Source organism: Rhinolophus ferrumequinum, assembly GCF_004115265.2.
Source record: "Rhinolophus ferrumequinum isolate MPI-CBG mRhiFer1 chromosome 15 unlocalized genomic scaffold, mRhiFer1_v1.p scaffold_54_arrow_ctg1_1, whole genome shotgun sequence".
NCBI classification, from domain to species: domain Eukaryota; kingdom Metazoa; phylum Chordata; class Mammalia; order Chiroptera; family Rhinolophidae; genus Rhinolophus; species Rhinolophus ferrumequinum.
The window spans coordinates 1505639-1525503 of record NW_022680357.1 but is presented as its reverse complement, the minus strand read 5'-3'; the positions used below and the strand labels follow the sequence as shown (position 1 = coordinate 1525503).

The window sequence follows — 19865 nt, the reverse complement described above, 5'->3', positions numbered from 1 at the left end:
GAACATGTGTGAAGGACACACAGCCGTGGAGAACGTTTGGGAAGAAGGGAGTAAAGGGCACCACAGCTTTTCAGTCTATAAATCTGAATTGTGCTGTACTTTTCACAATAAGCGCATATTCACGTAGGACTCAGAGAACTAAAACCATGAAGTTCTATGTGCACTTATGTGAAACGACGCGTAGGTGTACCCCAGCAGTGTAACAACTGAGTCTATTGCTATGTAGCCTTTGGGGCTACAGTCAACGGGTTCGAGGACAGAGGCACAGACAGAGGAAGCTAAAGGGGCAGCTTCGCTGTTGAGACCTTGGTGCTGATGAGGGGTGTGATGGCATCCATGGTGGTGGAGATGAGCGTGACGAACTGCTGCGTGTTCTGCCGGTGGGCGTCGCTGCAGTACTGCGCTAACCAGTGCGAGTAAGCCTGCAGAGCGGCCAGGGACTGGGCGTGCCTGCGGGAAGGAGAGAGGGCGCGAGGTCAGAGGTCACGGTCAACGTATGGTAGCATCACACGTGTCGCAGGAGGAGAGAATGCCATCTGCTGCATTTACTGTTCCAGGATCCGTCCAACAGCATGGAAATCGTTTACTGGCTCATGCAGCACCTACAAACTGAAACTGTCCGCTAAATGTTGCCACCACTGCCTGAAACCAGAGGGCAGTTGGTAAATGTCTCCCAGATCTTACTCGATCTCTCTGTGACACCCGTGAGCTCCCCTGAGAAAATGATAAATAATACAAAACAGAACCAAAGAACTTAGGTGATAATGAGTTGACTTTGGAACTAGTAAAAATGTAACATCCACAGCTGCAGATCAGGGTGCATGCAGACCCCTACAAGGTTTTACAAATAAGCTTTACAAATAAGCTTTGCTGGAAGCTCCCCCAGTTTAAGCCTCTGTCCCACCATGTATTGTATCTGACTACGGGACAACTCTGGAGGTGGCAAACACTATTTGGTTTATGTCAATTTTGCACGGCATTACACAGGCAACAAAATATACATCATGAAAGCTCAGAATTCATCAAGGCTGATACATCTTAACGTGGGGCAGGCCTTGCAAACACCACCCCTCCTAATAAACCTGAATGTAACTTCTCCGTTTCCTATCATAATCTGTGGGGTGACCCTCCGAGACTATGTAAATAAACTGTTCCCCAACAAACACCCATGGTTTTATCACCCATTGAGGATCCCTGCCAAAATCATTACTGCATTGGTGAATGCAAACTGGTGATTTTTCTAATTCTACTTTTTTTTTTTCTGTTCATTAGCTGACATTCTTCTGTAAAAAAGAGCTTTCCTTCCCCATCTTTTTTCAATCACTATGGATGCATGGATTCTTATATTCAATGTTACAATCCAGTATCATTGTTATTCTTTCTTGATGATCCACTTGTCATCTCTGGCCAGGAATAACCCTCTCAGGCTGGTCCCTGCATCCTTTTCATGTCCCTAACATTCACTGAGCACTTCCTTCCTGACTCAACAAGATTCTCCAGGGTCCCCCTCCCAAACTCAGAGCGTTTCTCAAGGAGCTCTGCCTTTTAGTGGAGAATGACCCTTAGAAACCGAGACCGGGATACTCGGGTAGCACTGCTTCTAGGATCTTTCATTAGACAGCGCTAGGACATGTGCAGACCCACTTTAAAATCAAACTTAGCATCAACACTCCCAGGGCAAGGTGATCTCAGGTGCCTTCAGACATGATGCAAGAGGAAGGACACACCACCACCTACGTAGTCTTCTTGCTAAACATGTTTCTAATATTACAGGAGGAAAAACAACTAGACAAATCCAGATTTTTAAGATTGCTTTAAAAAACAAATTTCGGGGCTGGATCTCCGAAACGTCAGTCTGTCTCTCTCTACCCCTCCATCTTCCCATCCTCTTCCCTGCAAACATGCACAATCGAAAGAACTGTTCTCGATTTTAAGAGACAAATTTAATCTGTGGTTCGTAAGTAGTTACGCTTTGGATCCAAATCGATACATGTATATATGTATACAGGACATGCCTGGGACAACTGGGAGTATATCTGTACGTGTGTCTTCTCTCTCTCTCTCAAAAATAGTAGGTGATATTGCTGTATTCATGCAAGTTTCTTAGTGTTGATAAAAGTATTACGGCTACATAGGAGAATTACCTTGTTGCTAGGAGACACATGCTAAAGAATTTATTGGTGAAGCAACATATTGTCTGCAATTTATTTTCAAGTAGTTCACACACAAAAAAAAGTATGTGTGTATGTACACAGGTGTACACAGAGAAAAAGCACAAGAAACAAGAGCAAATGTGGCAAAATATTTACAATCGATGAGTCTATCCTTAGAGTATAAAGGTGTTCCTTATATTTTCCCCCTTTTCTATAGCTTGGAACTTTTTCAAAATAAGAAGTTAGGTAAGAAAAGTTACTAAGTGCCTTAAAGTAAGAAAATACAGATACTGAGAGAGTTTAAAATTCATAACGACCGGGCAGTTCTTTCGCCTTCTGTACTTAGAATCCAGTGACCGTTTTACCCTTCGTTTAGGATCTGAGCACAAAGGAAGGAGGGAGGACTTGAAGTCTGCCTCTACAGGCTCAGAATTTCGGTCAATCCATCAGATTAATAGAGCTCCTTAAGGCCAAAAGGACGGGCTCTAAAACTTCCAGAAATCGTGCGCAAGGCATTGTGTTTATAGGCAAATTAGTGCCTTTTGCAGGAGAAGCTTCACAGCATTCTTTAAATTCTCAAAAAGGAAAGCAATATTTACTACATGGAAACCACCATAGTGAAAAAAGGTTCTCTTTCTATCATTTATCTCATTTGCAGCTCCAGAACGCTCCCGAACAGGGGTCAGCAGACTTTTCCTGTAAAAACCAGTGTAAATATTTCAAGCTGTGCAGGCCACACATTCTGTCACATTCAACTCTGCCATGATAATGCAAAAGCGACATGTATGTCCCTGAGTGGGCACGGCTGTGTGCCAATAAAATTTTATTTACAAAAGCTGGCAGCGGGTCAGATGTGGCCCGCTCTAGCCTCGAGCAGGCCTTCTGGGCAGTGTGACGTCTGGGCTACGGCCCATGTCAGTCCCCATTCCTCTACCCCGTAGGTCACTTTCCTAATGGCTTCCGATCATCTATACAGTCTCTCAAAGCGTGGTCCCTGCAAGTCCTGAGTCAGCATCGCCTGAGGCTGTTTCCTGGGCCTGATGCCATCCTATCCATCAGAACCTGTCAGCGGATGTGTCCCCACGTCATTCTCTGCACACCACAGCGCCGGTCCGTTCTAGGCTCAGACCCACGGCATCCACGGTGCTCTGGCTCCCACGCCCACCTGTGCAGCCCCACCTCGCCCCGTCTCCGCCTGTGCCGTCCTCTCCTCCTGAAACGACGCCCCCTCCGTGGACACCCTGCTCCCAGAGCTCCGCCGCCTGATGGAGCCCACTCCCTCCGCCCACCCCGCCCAGGTGTTCCATCAAACAATCTTCCTCTTCCAGGTTTGGAGGTGGGAGTTTTCCCGTGCAGCCACCACTGTGGCCTTTATCTGCACAATTCCTGGGGGCTGGGTGACAAGGTCCTTCCTGAGACGACAGACGTCTGACTGTACTTACACATCGATGAGATCCGGTTTCAGGACCGATGGCACCGCAGTCTCAATGTTGTACAGTTTGATCTGAGAGCCGTACAGAGTGACTTTGACCAACCTGCCGGCAAAGAAGCAGGTGAGAGAAAACACTCAGCTTCTGAACCAAAGGAAGACAAAAGGGGAGAAGCACCAACAGAGGTCCCCAAAATAAAGGCCAGACCTTCAGTTTCATCCCAGAGATATGACCTGAGATGTGCATAAAAGATTTATCCACAAAGACACCCATGAAAACATTACTTACAGTAGCAAAAACTTTTGAAAACACTATAAATATCTAACATATACTATCTATGACGTACTATAATATATACAATAAAAATAATTAAAATATAAGTTTTGGTTGCGTATTTTACAATAAAAAAGCCAGGGCCCCCAGTCTGACCTCCCAGCAAGGGGGCGGTGGTGACTAGGAATCTGAACAGTTACTCCAGGAAGGAGTACCCCGTGTGCCCTGGGGTCCACTCTGCAAACTGTTCTCCATCCTTACGCTCATACAATAAGTACTAAGTATATTCACAACGTGCAACCATCACCACCAACCATTTCATCCTGCAAAACTCGACACCCATTAAATAATAACTCTCCATACCCCACCCCCGGCCCCGGCAACCACCATTCTCCTTCCTGACCCTATGAATCTGACGCCTCTAGGGACCTCCTGCGCGTGACTCACACAGGACGACTACATTCTGTTTTTACATTCCACGGCGCTCTTTAACGCTGTTCCACACTAAAAATGGACTTTTGAATGTCTTTTAATGTTTCTATGGTTAGCAGTTTTAATGCCAGATTTGTTTTCTGGAACCTATAGGTGAAAACACTGCTAAACACACTGGCTATTAAGATCACGTGGCTGTAACAAGGCGCCGCCTCTCACGCTTTAAGTTGAAGATGAAATTAGCTGAGTATCTTTAAGTACTGGTCCTGGGGACTGAAGCGGGGCAGAGAGGTCCCATGCTGTCACTTCCCAGGTCCTGAGAGAGACACCTCTCTGCATTGAGGCCTGGAAGCAAAGGGCACAGTCCTGGACTCAGGAAGCTGCTTAGTCCACGGGCTCCGTCACTGGAGCTGTGTGACCCGAGGCAAGGCGCTCAGCGTCTCTGGGCCCCGCTGACTCACAGGTCAAGCGACAATACCTGTCCCTCCAAGTACAGATGGAAGGTGCAAAACGACTTTCGAAAACGTCCTACTACCATAGGCCGCTTTTATTATCGATATTAATCTGGCTTTTAAAGAGTCACTTAAAATTCTTAGTTATCTCTATTTTTAGACTAAGAGTAACCGTTAAATAAAAACCTGGTAGGCAAGTGACGAGGCTTGCGGCTCGGTGTCCCCTCAGTGTGTTAGCAGTGCGGTGGCTACTGGGCCAGGGGAAGCCCCAGGCGTCTCCATCTCGACTGCGGGCTGGACCCACATCCACCCAGTTTTGATCCAATCAACTCACTGTCACCGTGAAATGCATGAACCTCCCGTCACTTCCATCTTAACCGTAGGACTTTCTAAGTGTATGAGTTCCTGAGCACAGGGGCAGCAGGCAGACTATGTAGCATGAAATGTTCCTCAACAAATGCAGCTGTGAACCCTACGAGGGACCCCAGGGGAGGAAGTCGCGAGAGGGCTTGGCGGTGGAAAGGCTGGGAACCCCTCTCAGGTCAGACGTGGAGGCGGCCCAGCTTTAACTCCCTGGGACCCGAACAGGACGAGAAAACCAGTCCTATTACACCAGGACAGGGCAAGTCCTACCTGTGACATCTAGCTGCCTGTTACCTGCTTGTTTGTCCTTTTATTAATTAACATGGCCTTCCTAATGTCTCTTTAGCCTCTAAGCAGAGAGCTCGCCTTCTCTCATCTGGCTAATCCCGTCTTTACATCTACATACGAGACCCTCGATGACATTAACAGCTGTATTTGTTGTCTGCTACACACCAGGCCCGGTGCCAAGTGCCTCATCTCATTAATTCCCCCAAGAAACCTACAAGAGACTCCGCCCCATTCCACTTTACCGGTGAGGAGCCTGAGGCTCACAGGCCACGGGACCCACGGCTCCACATTCACGTTGCAGGGGCAGAGCCTCGGTTTCCCTGGCGCCAGGGCAGCAGCTGGCGGGAGTGCACTGCCCCTCACACACGGAGGCACAGGGGAGCGTGCAGAGGGCCTGGCGGCCAGCCTACCTCTCCACGACTGTGAAGGCGTCGCTGAAGCGCGCGGCGAACACGTCTCCGGTGAAGTACTCGGCCAAGCGGCCGGCAGCCTGCAGCAGCGAGCTCAGGTCTCTCAGGGAGCAGTGCAGCCGCCGGCAGTCGTTCTCAGCTGTGATGTTCAGCCTGTGGCCTGGAACACAGCAGTGCAGACATGTTGTCATGGGAAGAACATGCCTTAGTGACCACGACAGACAACGGCTCAGCCAAGCCAGCTACATTTAGCAAAACCCATTCTCGAAACTCAGCAACCCACACAGGCTGACTCCTGGGACCATGCAGGGCGGCTGGGCCAGCCTGGGGCTGACAAATGGACCGAGCACCTGTCAGGTCCTGATGCCACCAATTTTACAAACAAGGGAGCACACCCGGGAGGCCCAGTAATGTGCCCAGTGTGGGCCCCATTTCCGGGGCAGAGCTGCTGTCCTCATCAAGCCCGTCTAAGCAGCTCCACACCTCCCTGCCCTCTGCGCACGGCTCTGCCATAGGATGACGTCTCCATGGGCTGAGGGGCGGGACGGTCCCTGCTCAAAGAACAGGGTCGCTCGGCGGCCCAGCCCAGGAGAGCTGTAGGAGCAGAGCATGAGACACCCAGCAGAGCACTGGGACTCGGGACAGGTTCCCTGCCACCTGCTGGCTCTGGACCTGGGCGAGCCCTTCTGTCTCATCTTCAAAATGGAAAAATAAGCTACTATCCCATTCACTGTTATAAGGGCTAAGTTGGGATGCACAGAAAAACCCTGTAAACTATACACCGTTATTCAATGTTTGTAATGATTATGAAAGAAAAAGAGCTAGTGATTTTCTAAGGCCTGAAACTTCCTTGTGTTTCAGCATCATTTCTACAAGCTGAGCAAGGATGACGCCAAGATGAGGAACAAAAACATCCTCAGTTCGGCAACCTCTTGGGCCCCTCTCCCCACAAGGCCCACAAAAAGACAGTAAGAACCGTCAGCCAGAGGGGAGGGCTCTGAGATCGATAAAATTCTCCTCCGTCACCCAGCAGGACTGAGGGGGGCAGTACAGTCAGCCCACTGCCCCTGGTACCTGCGATCCCACCAGTCCCCACACTGTCCAAGGCTTTGCCCTCTGCTGCCACTTCAGGGTTTTACTGTTGGGAGACAAGCACCTCAAAGCAGTCGTCACCAGCCCTCGTCCCGCGGCGCTCCACCAACACTTTCCTAGAACCCCCAGGGAAGCACACAGCGCCCTGAGCAAGGGGCCAAACCCTCCTGGGCTCTCCAGCTAAAGGGGGGACTGAACTCCCAGTACCAACTCCAGGTCTCCCGCGACCTCCCCCGACGATTCCACTCTATCATCGGGACAGACAGCCGCCCGGGCACCTCATGTCTGCACAAAGGGTCCCTTCCTGGACTGCTGTGGGGACAGAGCCCCAAAAAGCAGTTTCCAGGCTCTCGGCCTCACATAGAAAGGTGCTGGCTCAGGTAGTAAATGGCCATCAACTGTGATCAAATGGCCAGCAGCTGTGGCTAGTTGGCCGTCAGCTGTAACCAGTGAGCCATTGGGCACTAATATAACTGCCGTGGCTAGGCTAGCAGAAATGGGGGCTATCAGGAAGATGGTGGCTGAGCCTGCAAGCGGCACAGTGAGGGTTGAGAATTGTGTTGCTCCTGGTTCCTGTGTCTCCAACCCAGCTGCCAGTGAGAGTATAGTGGTGTGACTCCCCCATCTATGGCTCCGTGGGTGTTCCTGTTTGGCCTCACCATGTCCTGCGTTCTTATGTGGGGAGTGGGACCAGAGACCCCGCGGGACACCCCGCATGACACATGGCGAAGTCGGCAGGATCCCCTGCACTACAACTGCCCATCCATCCGCCTTGCTCGCTCTTACGTCTCCTGCAGACCCACCAGCACCTCTTCTGGGAGGCCCGCTCTCCCCCAACAGACAACATGCCTCCCACCTCCTGAGTTCCTCCCGGGCACCTCATGCACAGACAGATAAACGAATGATTCACAAGTCTTCTCACTTTCAAGTCCTTCATGGGAAGGGGCCACGCCCAGTGCCACACAGCGCCTGGTACAGCACCAGTGACCCCAGGAGCAGACGTGAGTTCAATACAACAGAACAAAAAGCAAACTAGACGGAGCAGAAGACGGAATCTTGGGAGCTTAACGTCCTCGAACTGCCCTTGGGAATAGTCACATTAGTATTTAAAGGTGAACGCGGATCAGCTACACCTGTGGAGAAGCAACCAGCAAGGCTGAACACCTGGGAAGAAGGTGATGGGTGAAGTAGCCAGTTTGATGCCTGATCTACACCGACTTCCGAGCACTGAGGCTGGGCACGGACCTGTGACAACACATGGCAAAGGGGACGCTGTGGCAAGGGCTCTGTGGCTCACATTCCAAGGAGAACAAAGAAGGGGCAGCTCCAGGACGGACCTTACAAGGTGACAAAGGCCAGCTCTGACCGGCCCCGATCGCGTGTCCTTTCCTCCACAGAGAGAGCAAGCAGAGCCTTGGTGCAGAAACGACTGTCCGCCCCAGGCAGCCCTGTGAGGGCCCTGGGGGGGCATCCAGGAGCCTGAGCCAGGCCCCCCGTCAGAGCAACGGGAGGACCAGCCCACAGCACCAGGCGGGTGAGCCCACAGCAGACAGAACCAGGAACCACTTCTGGCCACGCTGGGTCACATGAGAGGACACACCCCTCTCTTCATCTCCCCCCCCACCCCGTTAACAAAAGGAGCACGATTATACACCTCCCGAGCACCTCTGGGATTTTCAGGGTCATGGAGAGCCAGCCGACTCCCAGGGTACACTTCTAAACCCTGCGGTTCCCCTGCACACCCGCCACGCCTTCAGGCTCTGTGGGAAGCAGTGTGGGTGGGCTCTGACTGAGAGCCCACGGCCCCTCACTCTCCCTGCACACACCCATCTTCATCTTCACTCCGTCTCCCACAAGCTCCGCCCTGATCACTGGTTTTCAGCTTATCTGTCGTACTGAATGCCTGGAACGCGGCACCCTCAGGTGTACATGAGAACTAGGTTCTTAAATATTTGAAGCATGAAGGGAAACATTCTGTTTCTGTCTTAAAAACCAACTCCAAACACCACCGTAAGTCAAGGTCCCGTCTGCAGACAGCCCAACAGACAGTCATTAGACAGCCAAGAGCCGCCCTGCCCGGGCCGCCGCCCTCCTCTCCCCACACCAGCCATCCACACAGACCACCTGAGGCACGGCCCCGTCGCTGGCACCGCACCCAGATGCCACGGAGCCCAGTGTCCCTGTTGGGAGCCCCCTATCCCTGGACAGCTTGGTCAGACATGGGGAAACCTCCTGCCTGTACTTCCTCCTCACGTCCCCGGCCCCACTCCTGGAGGGTGGAACACAAACTGAGCCGGAGCCTGCTGACACGCGACACGCAGTCCTGGAGAGATGTGAAGACATGGGAGACATTCCTGCAAACTGCACGTGGCTGAAATAACCCCCGAGGGTCCCTTCCGAGTCCCATCACCCTCCTGGGAGTCCTCACCATCCGGTCACTCCCCGCTACACCTGCCCTAACTTGTCTAATGAGGAGCCGTGTCCACAAAGAGAAGCAGCTCGACTGCCGTGCGTGGCTTCCAATAACTAGGAGTTTGAACCATACAAAATTGCAGAGGTTTGGCCATTTCTGGCCAAACAAAACTGCAATTCCTTGTAATTCATCTTAACACACGTGCCATCTAAGGGGCATGTTAACCCAAACTGCGGCTGGTTCTTTCCTGCAGTACCTGCAAGGCAGATGCACACACAGGCAGAAGGACCCTGTCCAAGGCTCTGCCTAGGACCCTCCTACCAGCAGCCCCACAGCCAGGTCACCGGCACCCCCTCACCCCGAGGAGGCAGGCCAGGGCTCCCACTGCGGAAAGCCATTCCGATCCCCCCTCTTCCTCTACGTGGCTAAGCTCAGGGCTCCCCCCAAGGAGCGCAGAGTCTGCGGAGTGGGGCGTTCAGGTGAGAATACTGCTTCCTGTGGGTTTGAAAGAGAAGAAATCACGGCCACGCTCAAGTCCCATCTTCCAGTAACCACGCCCCCTGAAGCTGCCCAGGTGAGCTCTGAGCCCCCTCCAAAAAAAGAGCTCCCTGGCAAACCACTGCCCTGGAAATAAACACCTCCTGTCATGCGTAGTTCAGTCTCCTCCTCCTGATGGGCTGGGGAGGTGAAGGTGTGAAAATGAGCGTTTGTGGCATTCCACCCGAGGAAAGGCAGGCCCTAAACAAACCCGAGCAGAACGAAGAATTAAGTCCCAAACGCTTCCATACTGTAGCTGAAGCACTCGGTTCGGCCGGACAGTCTACATGGCCAAGAGGAGGGGCTGACAGGGCTTCTCAGGGCAGAAATACTGCCCCCGGCAGGAAACACCTCAGGAGAACGGCAGACATCACACTCACACGTGGAACGGATCCCTCGGGCCAGAAAGGGCACAAAACCAGTGCGACAGGTGAAGGGAAAGACAGGCAGAGAGGGCAGGGCCCTGCAGGGTGAGGGAGCCCACGGCAACGGCCGTGTCACAGCGACATGTCCGCCTTGGATTTGACTGAGGAAGAGGAAGCAGGAAGGTGAGCAGCAGTGGAGAAAAAGTGAGGCTGCCATCCACACAGGCGCCAGGAGACCCAAGAATTAAAGGCCGGCAGGATAACTACAAGTGGAAGGCGTGGGCCACAACCTATGGGGACAGGACACCGTGGCTTCTGCTGCGAGGCTAATAAGCATGGACGTTATGTGGGGGTGAGCGGCCATGGGAACCAGGACAGAATGTACTCAGAGTTTCCATTTGTTAATAGCCTTCACGTTGGAAACTTGGCTTCGGAGCCACCAAGGGATGGGGGAATACATCGTTATGCATAAGAGAGCTCATTTTAAAAAAGGAAATAAGTGTTTCTGTGGCCTGAGAGGCGGTGCCACCGGAGTCGGCACTAAGGAGCAGGCGAGGATGAGATTTAGAAATAATCTGGAAGAGCCCAGCACACTGTGAAATTGCCAGTAAATGAGCAGGGATACGGTACCGCACTTGGGGAAAACTAAGTCAGATCATCCTGCTCGGATGAGAAGCTCTAAGTGATCAGCTATGTCTCAGAAAAAGGATTTCAGAATCATCACTGCAAATTTTCACCTCAAGAGAGACTCGACGTAATATGCGCAAGACAGCTACCACTCTAAAAAGGAAGCTGAGGGGTCAATTCTGGGGGGAGGGAATACATGCTCAGTTTTTTATTTTTAAGGTCAAGAACAATGTCGTCAGGGTCCTGAGTACATTCTAGGAGAGACCCCCCCCCAGGGTGCGCTTTTTCCCAAGAATGGATTCTGGAAACATCCATAGCATCTGTACACAGTCAAATGATTTGCATTCATGTTGACAACCTATTTTACAGTCTTGCTTGCTCTGCGAAGTTCTGTAGAAGCTGCTCTTGCCCTATCGACAAAACCAGGGCCTGTACTCGGGCCATGCCAAGTCCCATCAACCTCCTGGGGCCCAGTGGATTATTTAGAAGCTCATCGAGTCATGGAAAGAAGCCGTCACAGGCCAACCGGGAGGGCGGTCTCAGAAAGAGCCTCCCAGGGAGGCCATACCATGAAAAACAAAGTGACCAGGAGCCGGGCTGCACCTTGGCAGCTCGATGCCAGGCTGAAACAAGAGTTACCCAGCACCGGGGCTGCAGGCCAGGGCCAGGCGTAACTCCGGCAAGGAAAACACTGAAGGAGGAGTGTGAATGACGGCAGGAGATGGGGCAGGCGAGCCCGGGTGGAGTGTCTGGTGTTTGCAGCAGGCATGATGCACGTCCGATTTTAGTTAATTCAACTTTTCATCATTCCCCGTCATACCATCTTGGGACCAGCAGAAACGAGCTACGTGACTCTGAGTAAATTAACACCTCTGAGCATCTCTGATTTCCTCTTTTGTAAAACAGGGCTAACGAGCATTAACGCTAACACCTCACGGGCCAGTTAAGGGAACGAAAGAAGATAACATAAGCAAATAATACAAGGCTTGGCATGTAAAGAGTTTTACAAACGGAGATTATCATTATTCCTCCGATTATTATTATTATAGCAATAAACACGTGCTAGCGCTAAAGCCCAAGCAGGTGAGCTGGGTACTCAGCAGCCCGGAGCTCTCCCAGCGGCCATTTCTAGGGGGGACGCTAAGGTCCCCGGCTCCAGGAGCTCCCCACCGGCCGCTCTGCTCCACGGCTGCTCTGCTACCCTCCTGGACTCTGACGTCCAGACAAGAAGACGCGCATCACGGCACAGCCCTGGGTCACGTTTCCCCAGCACACCCGCCCATTTAAAGGACATCAGGACATACTCCAAGGGCCAGAGTTTTTAAAAAGCCCCACCTCTGCTCCCCCCACTGAAACCTCTGGAACAGACTGTCACAGGCTTATCTTTGACCTCCCCGCGCTGCTTTTCATCATGGCTTTTCCTTTTTTCTGTTTAGAAGTGAGGCGAGATGAGCAGCAGGGAGGTGGCAGAGGAGAAACCATGTTCTGACAGTAAAGAAAGCACTAACTGAATGTCAGTCAACCTGTTTGAATGTTGGTTAAATTAGACAATAAAAACGAGTTTACCTGACCCTGAAGTGACTACAAACTGCTGTAACCCCAGATAAACGTCTAAATTGTCCTGAAGAACTGGGAACTGAAAACAAAGAAACAAAGATTAAAAACAAAATCATAAATGCGAGTTTTAACAGCATTTTCCCATTAAAACAGCACAAGTCCCTGTGGGGGTAGGGGCGGGATAAAGGTTCTCTCTGGGAACCTTTCCAGGCAGCTGAGAGGTGGCGCCCGTCAGTGTCCCCCATTCCCACAACTGAAACCACCACGTCATATTTGGACTAAGAAAGAAAACGTCAGTTTGACACTTTTTTTTTTTTAAACAAAACAGTGGATGCTAAGTACGCCTATTACGTTCCTAAAGGGGCCATCCAGCCCCCCAGGGATCTCCCCCTTTTGGAGCGCTGAGACCGGCCTCGCTCCCTTCAAATCCAAGTCCAAGGGAAACCCGACCTTTGAGAGAAATGTACAAAGGCCTTTAGTGAACGGCAGGCCATGTGAGAAGACAGCCACTGTATGGAAGTCAGCTTCCTTACTCATTTAGTGACAGGACCTTCAGAACCAGGGTGGCAGCTTCTCTTTCTAAACTGCTAACTCCCCCATGAAGATAAAACCTAAAGTGATAGGTCCCTAAGAAAGGCAGATGACAAAATCAAACGGCACTTTCCGTAGAGAACATGAGATACAGCGTGGCTGCACAATGCGAGGCCCCCCATTAGGTCAGCTGGCCTGTGAAGAAGAGACGGGTTAATGAAATCTCCTCGCAAGACAAGTGCCACCGAGGGAATGAATCGGCGTGTGACTGAAGCTGCCAGCACCTGAGCACAGGCCGGCAGGGCCAGCCCCGGCCAGGGGTGCGCCTTCCAGCGGCTCGCTGTTCAGCAGCGTAACTCGTGAAAGTAAACCCTCTGTGGCCTGGCCTGTCAAACCCCCGATGAAGGCAGTAGTAAAACTCACATTACATCCCAGAGCTGGGCAAAGAGAAACAGGGCTTCCCAAAGTTGACTTAAAATATTTCGGGAAAATGCTAACGTTTGATCAATGGAAGGGTCGGGTCTGGCACTTAGTTTCTGTTTGGCATAGTCGCTTTGGTAACACCAGTGACAAAGAAGCTCTCCTCCTCACGCTGTCGGTGCAGGGAGAACGTGAGGCTCCTGCCCCCCACACGGTGACTTACCAGGGTTGAGAAGGCATGTGTGGGAAGCAGCTCCATCACTCTGGCCACGACCTCCAAGCTCTGGCGTAAGTACCGCTGCCACTCTGTCTGCTGCTGCAGGGGGACACGGAGGGGTCAGCTCTCCTAACGGGCAGAGTCTTGTCACCTTCCCTGCCCACCTGTCCTCGGCCTAAGGCCACTCTCAGACAGAACATTTTGAAGAAAGGGCTAATGATGGAACCAGGTTATTTGGTACTTGACAAAGGCCAAGCTAAAATATATCTTAAATCCAATGAATTAATGTCATTAAAAGCTCTTTCCTGAGAAAGTGAATGATCCACGCACAATGAACCGACTCTATCCCCTACAGTCACAGGAGCAGATAAAAAGGCACTTGGGAAATGCTCGAGGCCCCTTTGCGGCAGCCCGACTGTAGGAGCTGGTCCCTCACTGCCCCCTGAGCCAGTCCACTACTGCATTCCTGTAAGTATAACCTCGGTGCCGCGCCTGGTGTGCTCTGCAGACGGGCCTGTCGGAGACACAAATGCTGGGTCCTGTCCCCACCCCAACCCTCCCGGCAAAACTCATCCACGCGGAAGTGCGAGAAGCACTGGCCTCAATCACACAGTTCACACGAGGGGAAGCCAGTTCACCCAGCACCTGCTGTGCACCAGGCACGTGGCCAGTCCTCCCTTGTGTGTTACCCTCACATAACTGTCAACACAGACACATCACCCCCTTCTAGGAGGCGAAACGAAGGCTCAGAGAAATTCCATGTCCACACCTCAGTCTCCGTCAGGCCCCAGGCTGCAGATTCACACCCAGGATACCTGGTTCCGAGAACGGGACTCTTTCTAACCCTGTAGACGCAGCTCCCTCAAGATCTTCACAATGCCACACTGTTTTTTTGAAAGCCATACCCGTGACTTGAAAATGTTAAAGTGCACGTGATCAAGCGAAAGAGCACAGGAGTTGGGTCCTTAGCGACGCGGGGGACACCGGCATCAATAAGTTCAAGGCTGACTTGAAGAGAGATCAGTTTACAGAATGTGCTCGGAAGAAACTTCCTCTCATTCTAGCCTTCTCGTGTAACTATTTCCACCAGCAGCCGGGCGTGGGTGCAAGGCGGGGAAATGGGAGGGATACAGAGCTCTCACTAAACCACTTGTCCATGTACATACGTACTTACGCCTCCCGACCACACAGGTAAAAATGCCTGTAAAACTGGTGTTTTACAGTTAATGAACCCAAAAAGACAGGTAGGATATATAAATATCAAACGTGCGACTCAAACCCTAAGATGACTGGCTTAAAAGACTCCAGAGCTGAGGCTGACAGGTTTCAAGTCTCCAGAGCGTGACAGTGGCTACAGATCAGGGAGGGTGTGCCCCTTACATCGTCATCCAGAGTCTCGTCGTCCAATTCCTCCAGCTGGGCCTGGTTGTATCTGAACTGGATTCGATTCAACACCTCCGTGAGCAGGAGGCCGAGGGCATCTTCGTACCTAGGTGGTGGCAGGAGAAATTCAAGGACAGGTGAAAGCAGGCTTTGAGCGTCAGGTCTGAAAAGGCCCCCTGCACTGTGAAGGGGGTGTGTGTGTGTGTGTGTGTGTGTGTGTGTGTGTGATTATCACATACAAGTGGCATCTGAGCTACACTTAGTTGATGGGGTGGCACATGTGTATGTGACAGTGGAACAGCAGCAGGGTTTCTATTTAGCTATGTTCCAGGCACCTCTTGATGGACTGACCCTTTTCTCATTATATAACGTCCTCCTTTGTCTCTGGTAGCAATTTTTGTCTTAGTCTATTTTGTCTGTGTAAATACACTAGCTCTCTTTTGGTTATTGTGAGCATGAAATATCTTTTTCTATCCTTTCACTTGCAAACTAGTTATGTCTTCAAAACTAAAGTGAGTCACTTGGAGACAAACAACATGGAGTTGGACCATGTTTGATAATCTCTTCTTTTTAAATGGAAAAGTTAATCTTTTACATTTAATGTAATTACTGATAAGGAAGGACTTCTATCATTTTGCTGTTTTCTCTATGTCATATCTTTTGCTCCTCAATCCCCCCACTACTGCCTTCCTTTGTATTTTCTAGTATACCATTTTAATTCCCTTGCCGTTTTTTCCCCTCTTCTTCAGCCTCCCCACCCACACTCCGGTTCAAGCCGTTGTTTCTCAGTCTAGTTGTGTAGGACACAGCTCCCTGGCCCATGCGGGTATTATGAGCCTTGCACTCCCCCCGGCTGAGGCAGTTGGTCGGCAGTCGGCCACTGTCGATGGCTGCCGGCCACTCACGCTGGCCACTGACGGCTCATGGCAGCATACAGCAGCGCGTGGCAGCTCATGCTGGCTGCCAGCCACTCACGGTAGCACATGGTAGCCCACGGCAGCTCACAACCTCCGACTGCTCATGGCAACTCAGCTCCAGGGAGAGTTATTGTTCCCAATCTTAGCTGTAGAGGGCGCAGCTCACTGGCCCATGAGGGAATTGAACCTGCGACTTCCGCGTTAGGAGCACGGCGCTCCGACCACCTGAACCACCAGGCCGGCCCCTTGCCATTTCTTTTACCATATATTTTTGAGTTATTTTTTCAGTGGTTGACTTGGGGAGTACAGGTACTATATTTAAGTTATCAGTTAATTCAATAATTCAATCCTTTTAACAACTGTGAGAGGTAGGTGGTACTGATGGTGTTTTTCTGACAATGTTAATAAACTCAAAGCTTAGTCCTAGGGGTGGGGCTGCTCCCTGTAGCTATCGTCTGCATTGTCTCGGTGTCCCCTTCTGCTTTTCCAGTCCTCCAAAGCCAGTTTAATCCATTTCCTACATTGAATTCCTAAAATAATTAAGTATGGTTTCTGTTTTCCTGACAGGACTCTAATAAACCACCTAGTGTGGTTTCTGTTTTCCTGACAGGACTCTAATAAACCACCTAATCTATTCAGGTGAGTATTAGGATAACAAGATAACCAAAGCTAAAAGGTATCCAATGCCAATATCAAATGTAGTCCATCTAGTGTAAGAGCTCCAGACTCTGGAGAGACCGTCTAAAGACATTTCAGAGTGTGGTGGGGGAAGAGCTCATCCCTTCACTACAGACAGAAACGCTGCCCCCTCTCCCCACCCCAACAATGACTCCCTCGGTCTTTGTAAGTGACTAGACTTAACGGAGACTAGATGGGCAACTGAGCATGGGAACTAAAAGGAATGACGGCAGGAAAATCACTAATAACATAGGCAATTATCTGTGGGGAAAATTGCCAAGAGAATCAAAATCCCACTTTGGTAGACTTCAGAGAGGGGTAAGATCAAACACTTGAGCCTGGAGCCTATGTTTGCCATTTGTTCAAGACATAAATTCCTAACATTCCAGAAGTTGCGTGCTATAATTTACTATGAACCAAAACATTTTCACTAGGAAAGAAAATCTTCTTCAGACTAGAGGACAGATAAAATCTGTCATCTGTAAATTGTCTTGTTAAGCTGAAAGGGAATTTAAAGACTTTGTACGCAAAGGGTACCCCTAAATTAGACCTAAAATCCTTACTGGTAGTTGGTAACTATGGCTGCAAAAAAAAACCTATCACTTAGAAAATTAAAGCCGACTGGGAACCAGGCTGAAGCACACTAAGGTAGCTCATCCCCCAAGCGTTGGTGAGGGTTAGGGGAGCATATGGACGTGGCAGGCGCCGGCCGGGTGCCTCCCCAATAGCCATTCTTCCCTGTTCTGTAAGAGAACACTGGGCATTGAGGCCATCTGGGAGACTCCATTCCCCAGCCTCATTTGCAGATTAGGGGTATGGTCAAGGACATCTTAAAAGAAGTCACCGTGTGGGGCCTTGGGAAAAGCTTCTTTGTCCAACTTCCCCTTCTCATTCCTGCTCCCTGAATTGTGGGTATGATGTCTATAAATTCAGCGTCCATCTTTGACCATAAGGGGACTGCAGAGATGGAAACCATGCCTAAGGCTGGTAGAACAAACAGGTAAAAGGATCCAAAATATGAGTCAATACACCAAGAAACGAGAAGGCACTGACCCTTTATCACGGGAAAGAGAATCAACAGGTGCCAACCTCAAGATGACACGGATGCTGGAATTCTCTGACTTTTACAGCACTTACTATAACCACCCTCCATGAGGTTCTTCAGGTGGAAGGTGTTATGGGCTGAACTATGTCCACTCAAAATTCCTATGTTGAAGCCTGCACCCCCAGTGTGACTGTATTCGAAGATGGGGCCACTAAAATGGGAATAAAAGTTGTGTGGGGTCATCAGGGTCAGAGCCTTAATCCAACAGGACTAGAGCTCTACATGAAGGGACACGAGGGCGTGTGTGTGCTTGCCCGCTCTCTGTCCTGTGCATGAGCAGAAGAAAGATCACGGGAGACCCAGAGAGAAGGCAGCTCCTCTGAGCCGGGGACAGTCCTCACCAGAACCGCACCTCCAGTCTCCAGAACAATGGGAAAACAGATTTCCATTCTTGAAGCCTCCCAACCTGCGGTATTTCATTATGGCAGACCGAGCTAATATATACTAGGTTGGTGCAAAAGTAATTGTGGCTTAAAAGGTTAAAAATAGTTACAAAAACCGCAGTTACTTTTGCACCAACCTAACGGAAGGTAAACGATAATAAGAAAGAAACCTGGAACTTCAAGAATGAAGGTAAAATAAGAGACCTGGCAAATGTCTGGGTAAATACAATAGACTATTTCTCTCCTGTTAAGATCTTTAAAATATGAATGATGGGTGAAAGCAAACACTGAACACTGTCTGATGGGGTTTTCAATGTACACAGATGTAAAACACACAGCAACCTCAATACAAAGAAGGGAGCGTGAAAGGATCTACGTGGTGATGAGGTTTCTACATTACACTTGAAGTGGTTAGAAAATGTGAGAAGTATATATAATACCCAGAGCAGCCACTTAAAAATCTCACATAATGGGATATAGTCAGACACTCAATAGATACATTGAAAAGGAAAATTAAATTTATGTGCAACTAGCAGTCTCAAAATAAAGGAAACAAAAACTGACAGAACTGAAGAGAGACATGGATAAATCCACAATTATACCTGGAGCATTCGCCTCTCTCTCGGTAACTGATGGACCAAGCAAGATAAAAACAACACATAGGATATGATTGAACGACCAGCCTGACCTGACTGAAATTCACAGAATACTCCACCCAACAACAGCAGAATACACACTCTTTTCAAGTGCACGATGAACAATCGCCAAGAAGACTAGGTCATAAACAAACTGTAAAAAACTGAAAATAACTGAAATTAAACTATGTTTACAGATCAATATCAACTAGAAAACAATTAATAACAAGATATATGGAAAAGTCTCAAAATATTTGGAAATTAAACAAAGAGGAAATCTCAAGAGAAATTTAAAAATATATCAGACAATGAAAAGAAAAATGGAACATACTGAAATTTGATGGATGAAGCTAAAGCACTGCTCAGAGGAAAATGTATAGCATTAAACACATCAACATACAATGGAGATAAACCTATAGGCCTGTGTGAATCAAGCCACAGAGGTAAATCCAAAAGCACCTCAACTTCTTCTGAGAGTTAAATAAAAATGTACACGTTAAGGCAACTATACAGCAGGTATGCTCAGTAAGTATATGATGAATGAAAGAACAAATGAACAAAGAAATAAACAACTCAGGCAATAAACAAAGTTCCCAGTAGGATAACGACGAAGGACTGAAGCATAATCCTAGATACCTTTTTCAACTCTAAGAAATAACTAAGATCCTTTCACTCGCTCTCTGGGGCAGTCAGTAGCACAAACTTCTCGTAGCAGGAGCCAGAAAGCTACTAGAACCCCGACATACACCTGGTTAACACCTTTTATTAGTTGTAACAAAATGCCATGTGTCATAACGGCACTTCCTCTTTATTAAGCAGAAAACTATATTAAGCAGGAAAAAAAGGGGCAGCAATTTTTCTCACGCTCACCCACATTTGTTTACCGTCCCATCTAATGTCACCCGGAATCCCTGGCTGGTCTGTGGCCAGCACTTGCCCATGTTCTCAAGACAAAGGGGTTTACAGGCCACGGCTCAACAATGGTAGGTTGCTTAACTCACTTCAGGTTGCCCCATCTTCCTGTAAAAATAAGTCTGTACACAGGTGACTCCCTCCACATGACAAGCACAAAGCAAAGGGAAGGAGAGAGAAAAGGGAAGAAAACCAATACTTATTTACTCAGCACTCACTGACAGCCAAGGTACGTAGTGTGCACTACGGTGAATGTTTAAATAAAGAAAATGTATTACAGTAAAAGACACGT

General features: G+C 49.6%; 1 protein-coding gene across 1 annotated transcript in view; it reads right to left on the bottom strand.

The window, feature by feature from the left end:
• XPO6 (exportin 6) overlaps nucleotides 1-19865 on the bottom strand; it is a 99518-nt gene that overhangs the window by 17978 nt on the left and 61675 nt on the right. Inside the window, exons 10-15 of the mRNA XM_033101239.1 lie at nucleotides 14941-15049; nucleotides 13567-13659; nucleotides 12402-12471; nucleotides 5802-5961; nucleotides 3596-3688; nucleotides 306-450 (exon numbers count right to left, since the gene is read on the bottom strand). Coding sequence (XP_032957130.1) covers nucleotides 306-450; nucleotides 3596-3688; nucleotides 5802-5961; nucleotides 12402-12471; nucleotides 13567-13659; nucleotides 14941-15049 — 670 coding nt within the window. The remainder of the gene's footprint in view (nucleotides 1-305; nucleotides 451-3595; nucleotides 3689-5801; nucleotides 5962-12401; nucleotides 12472-13566; nucleotides 13660-14940; nucleotides 15050-19865) is intronic.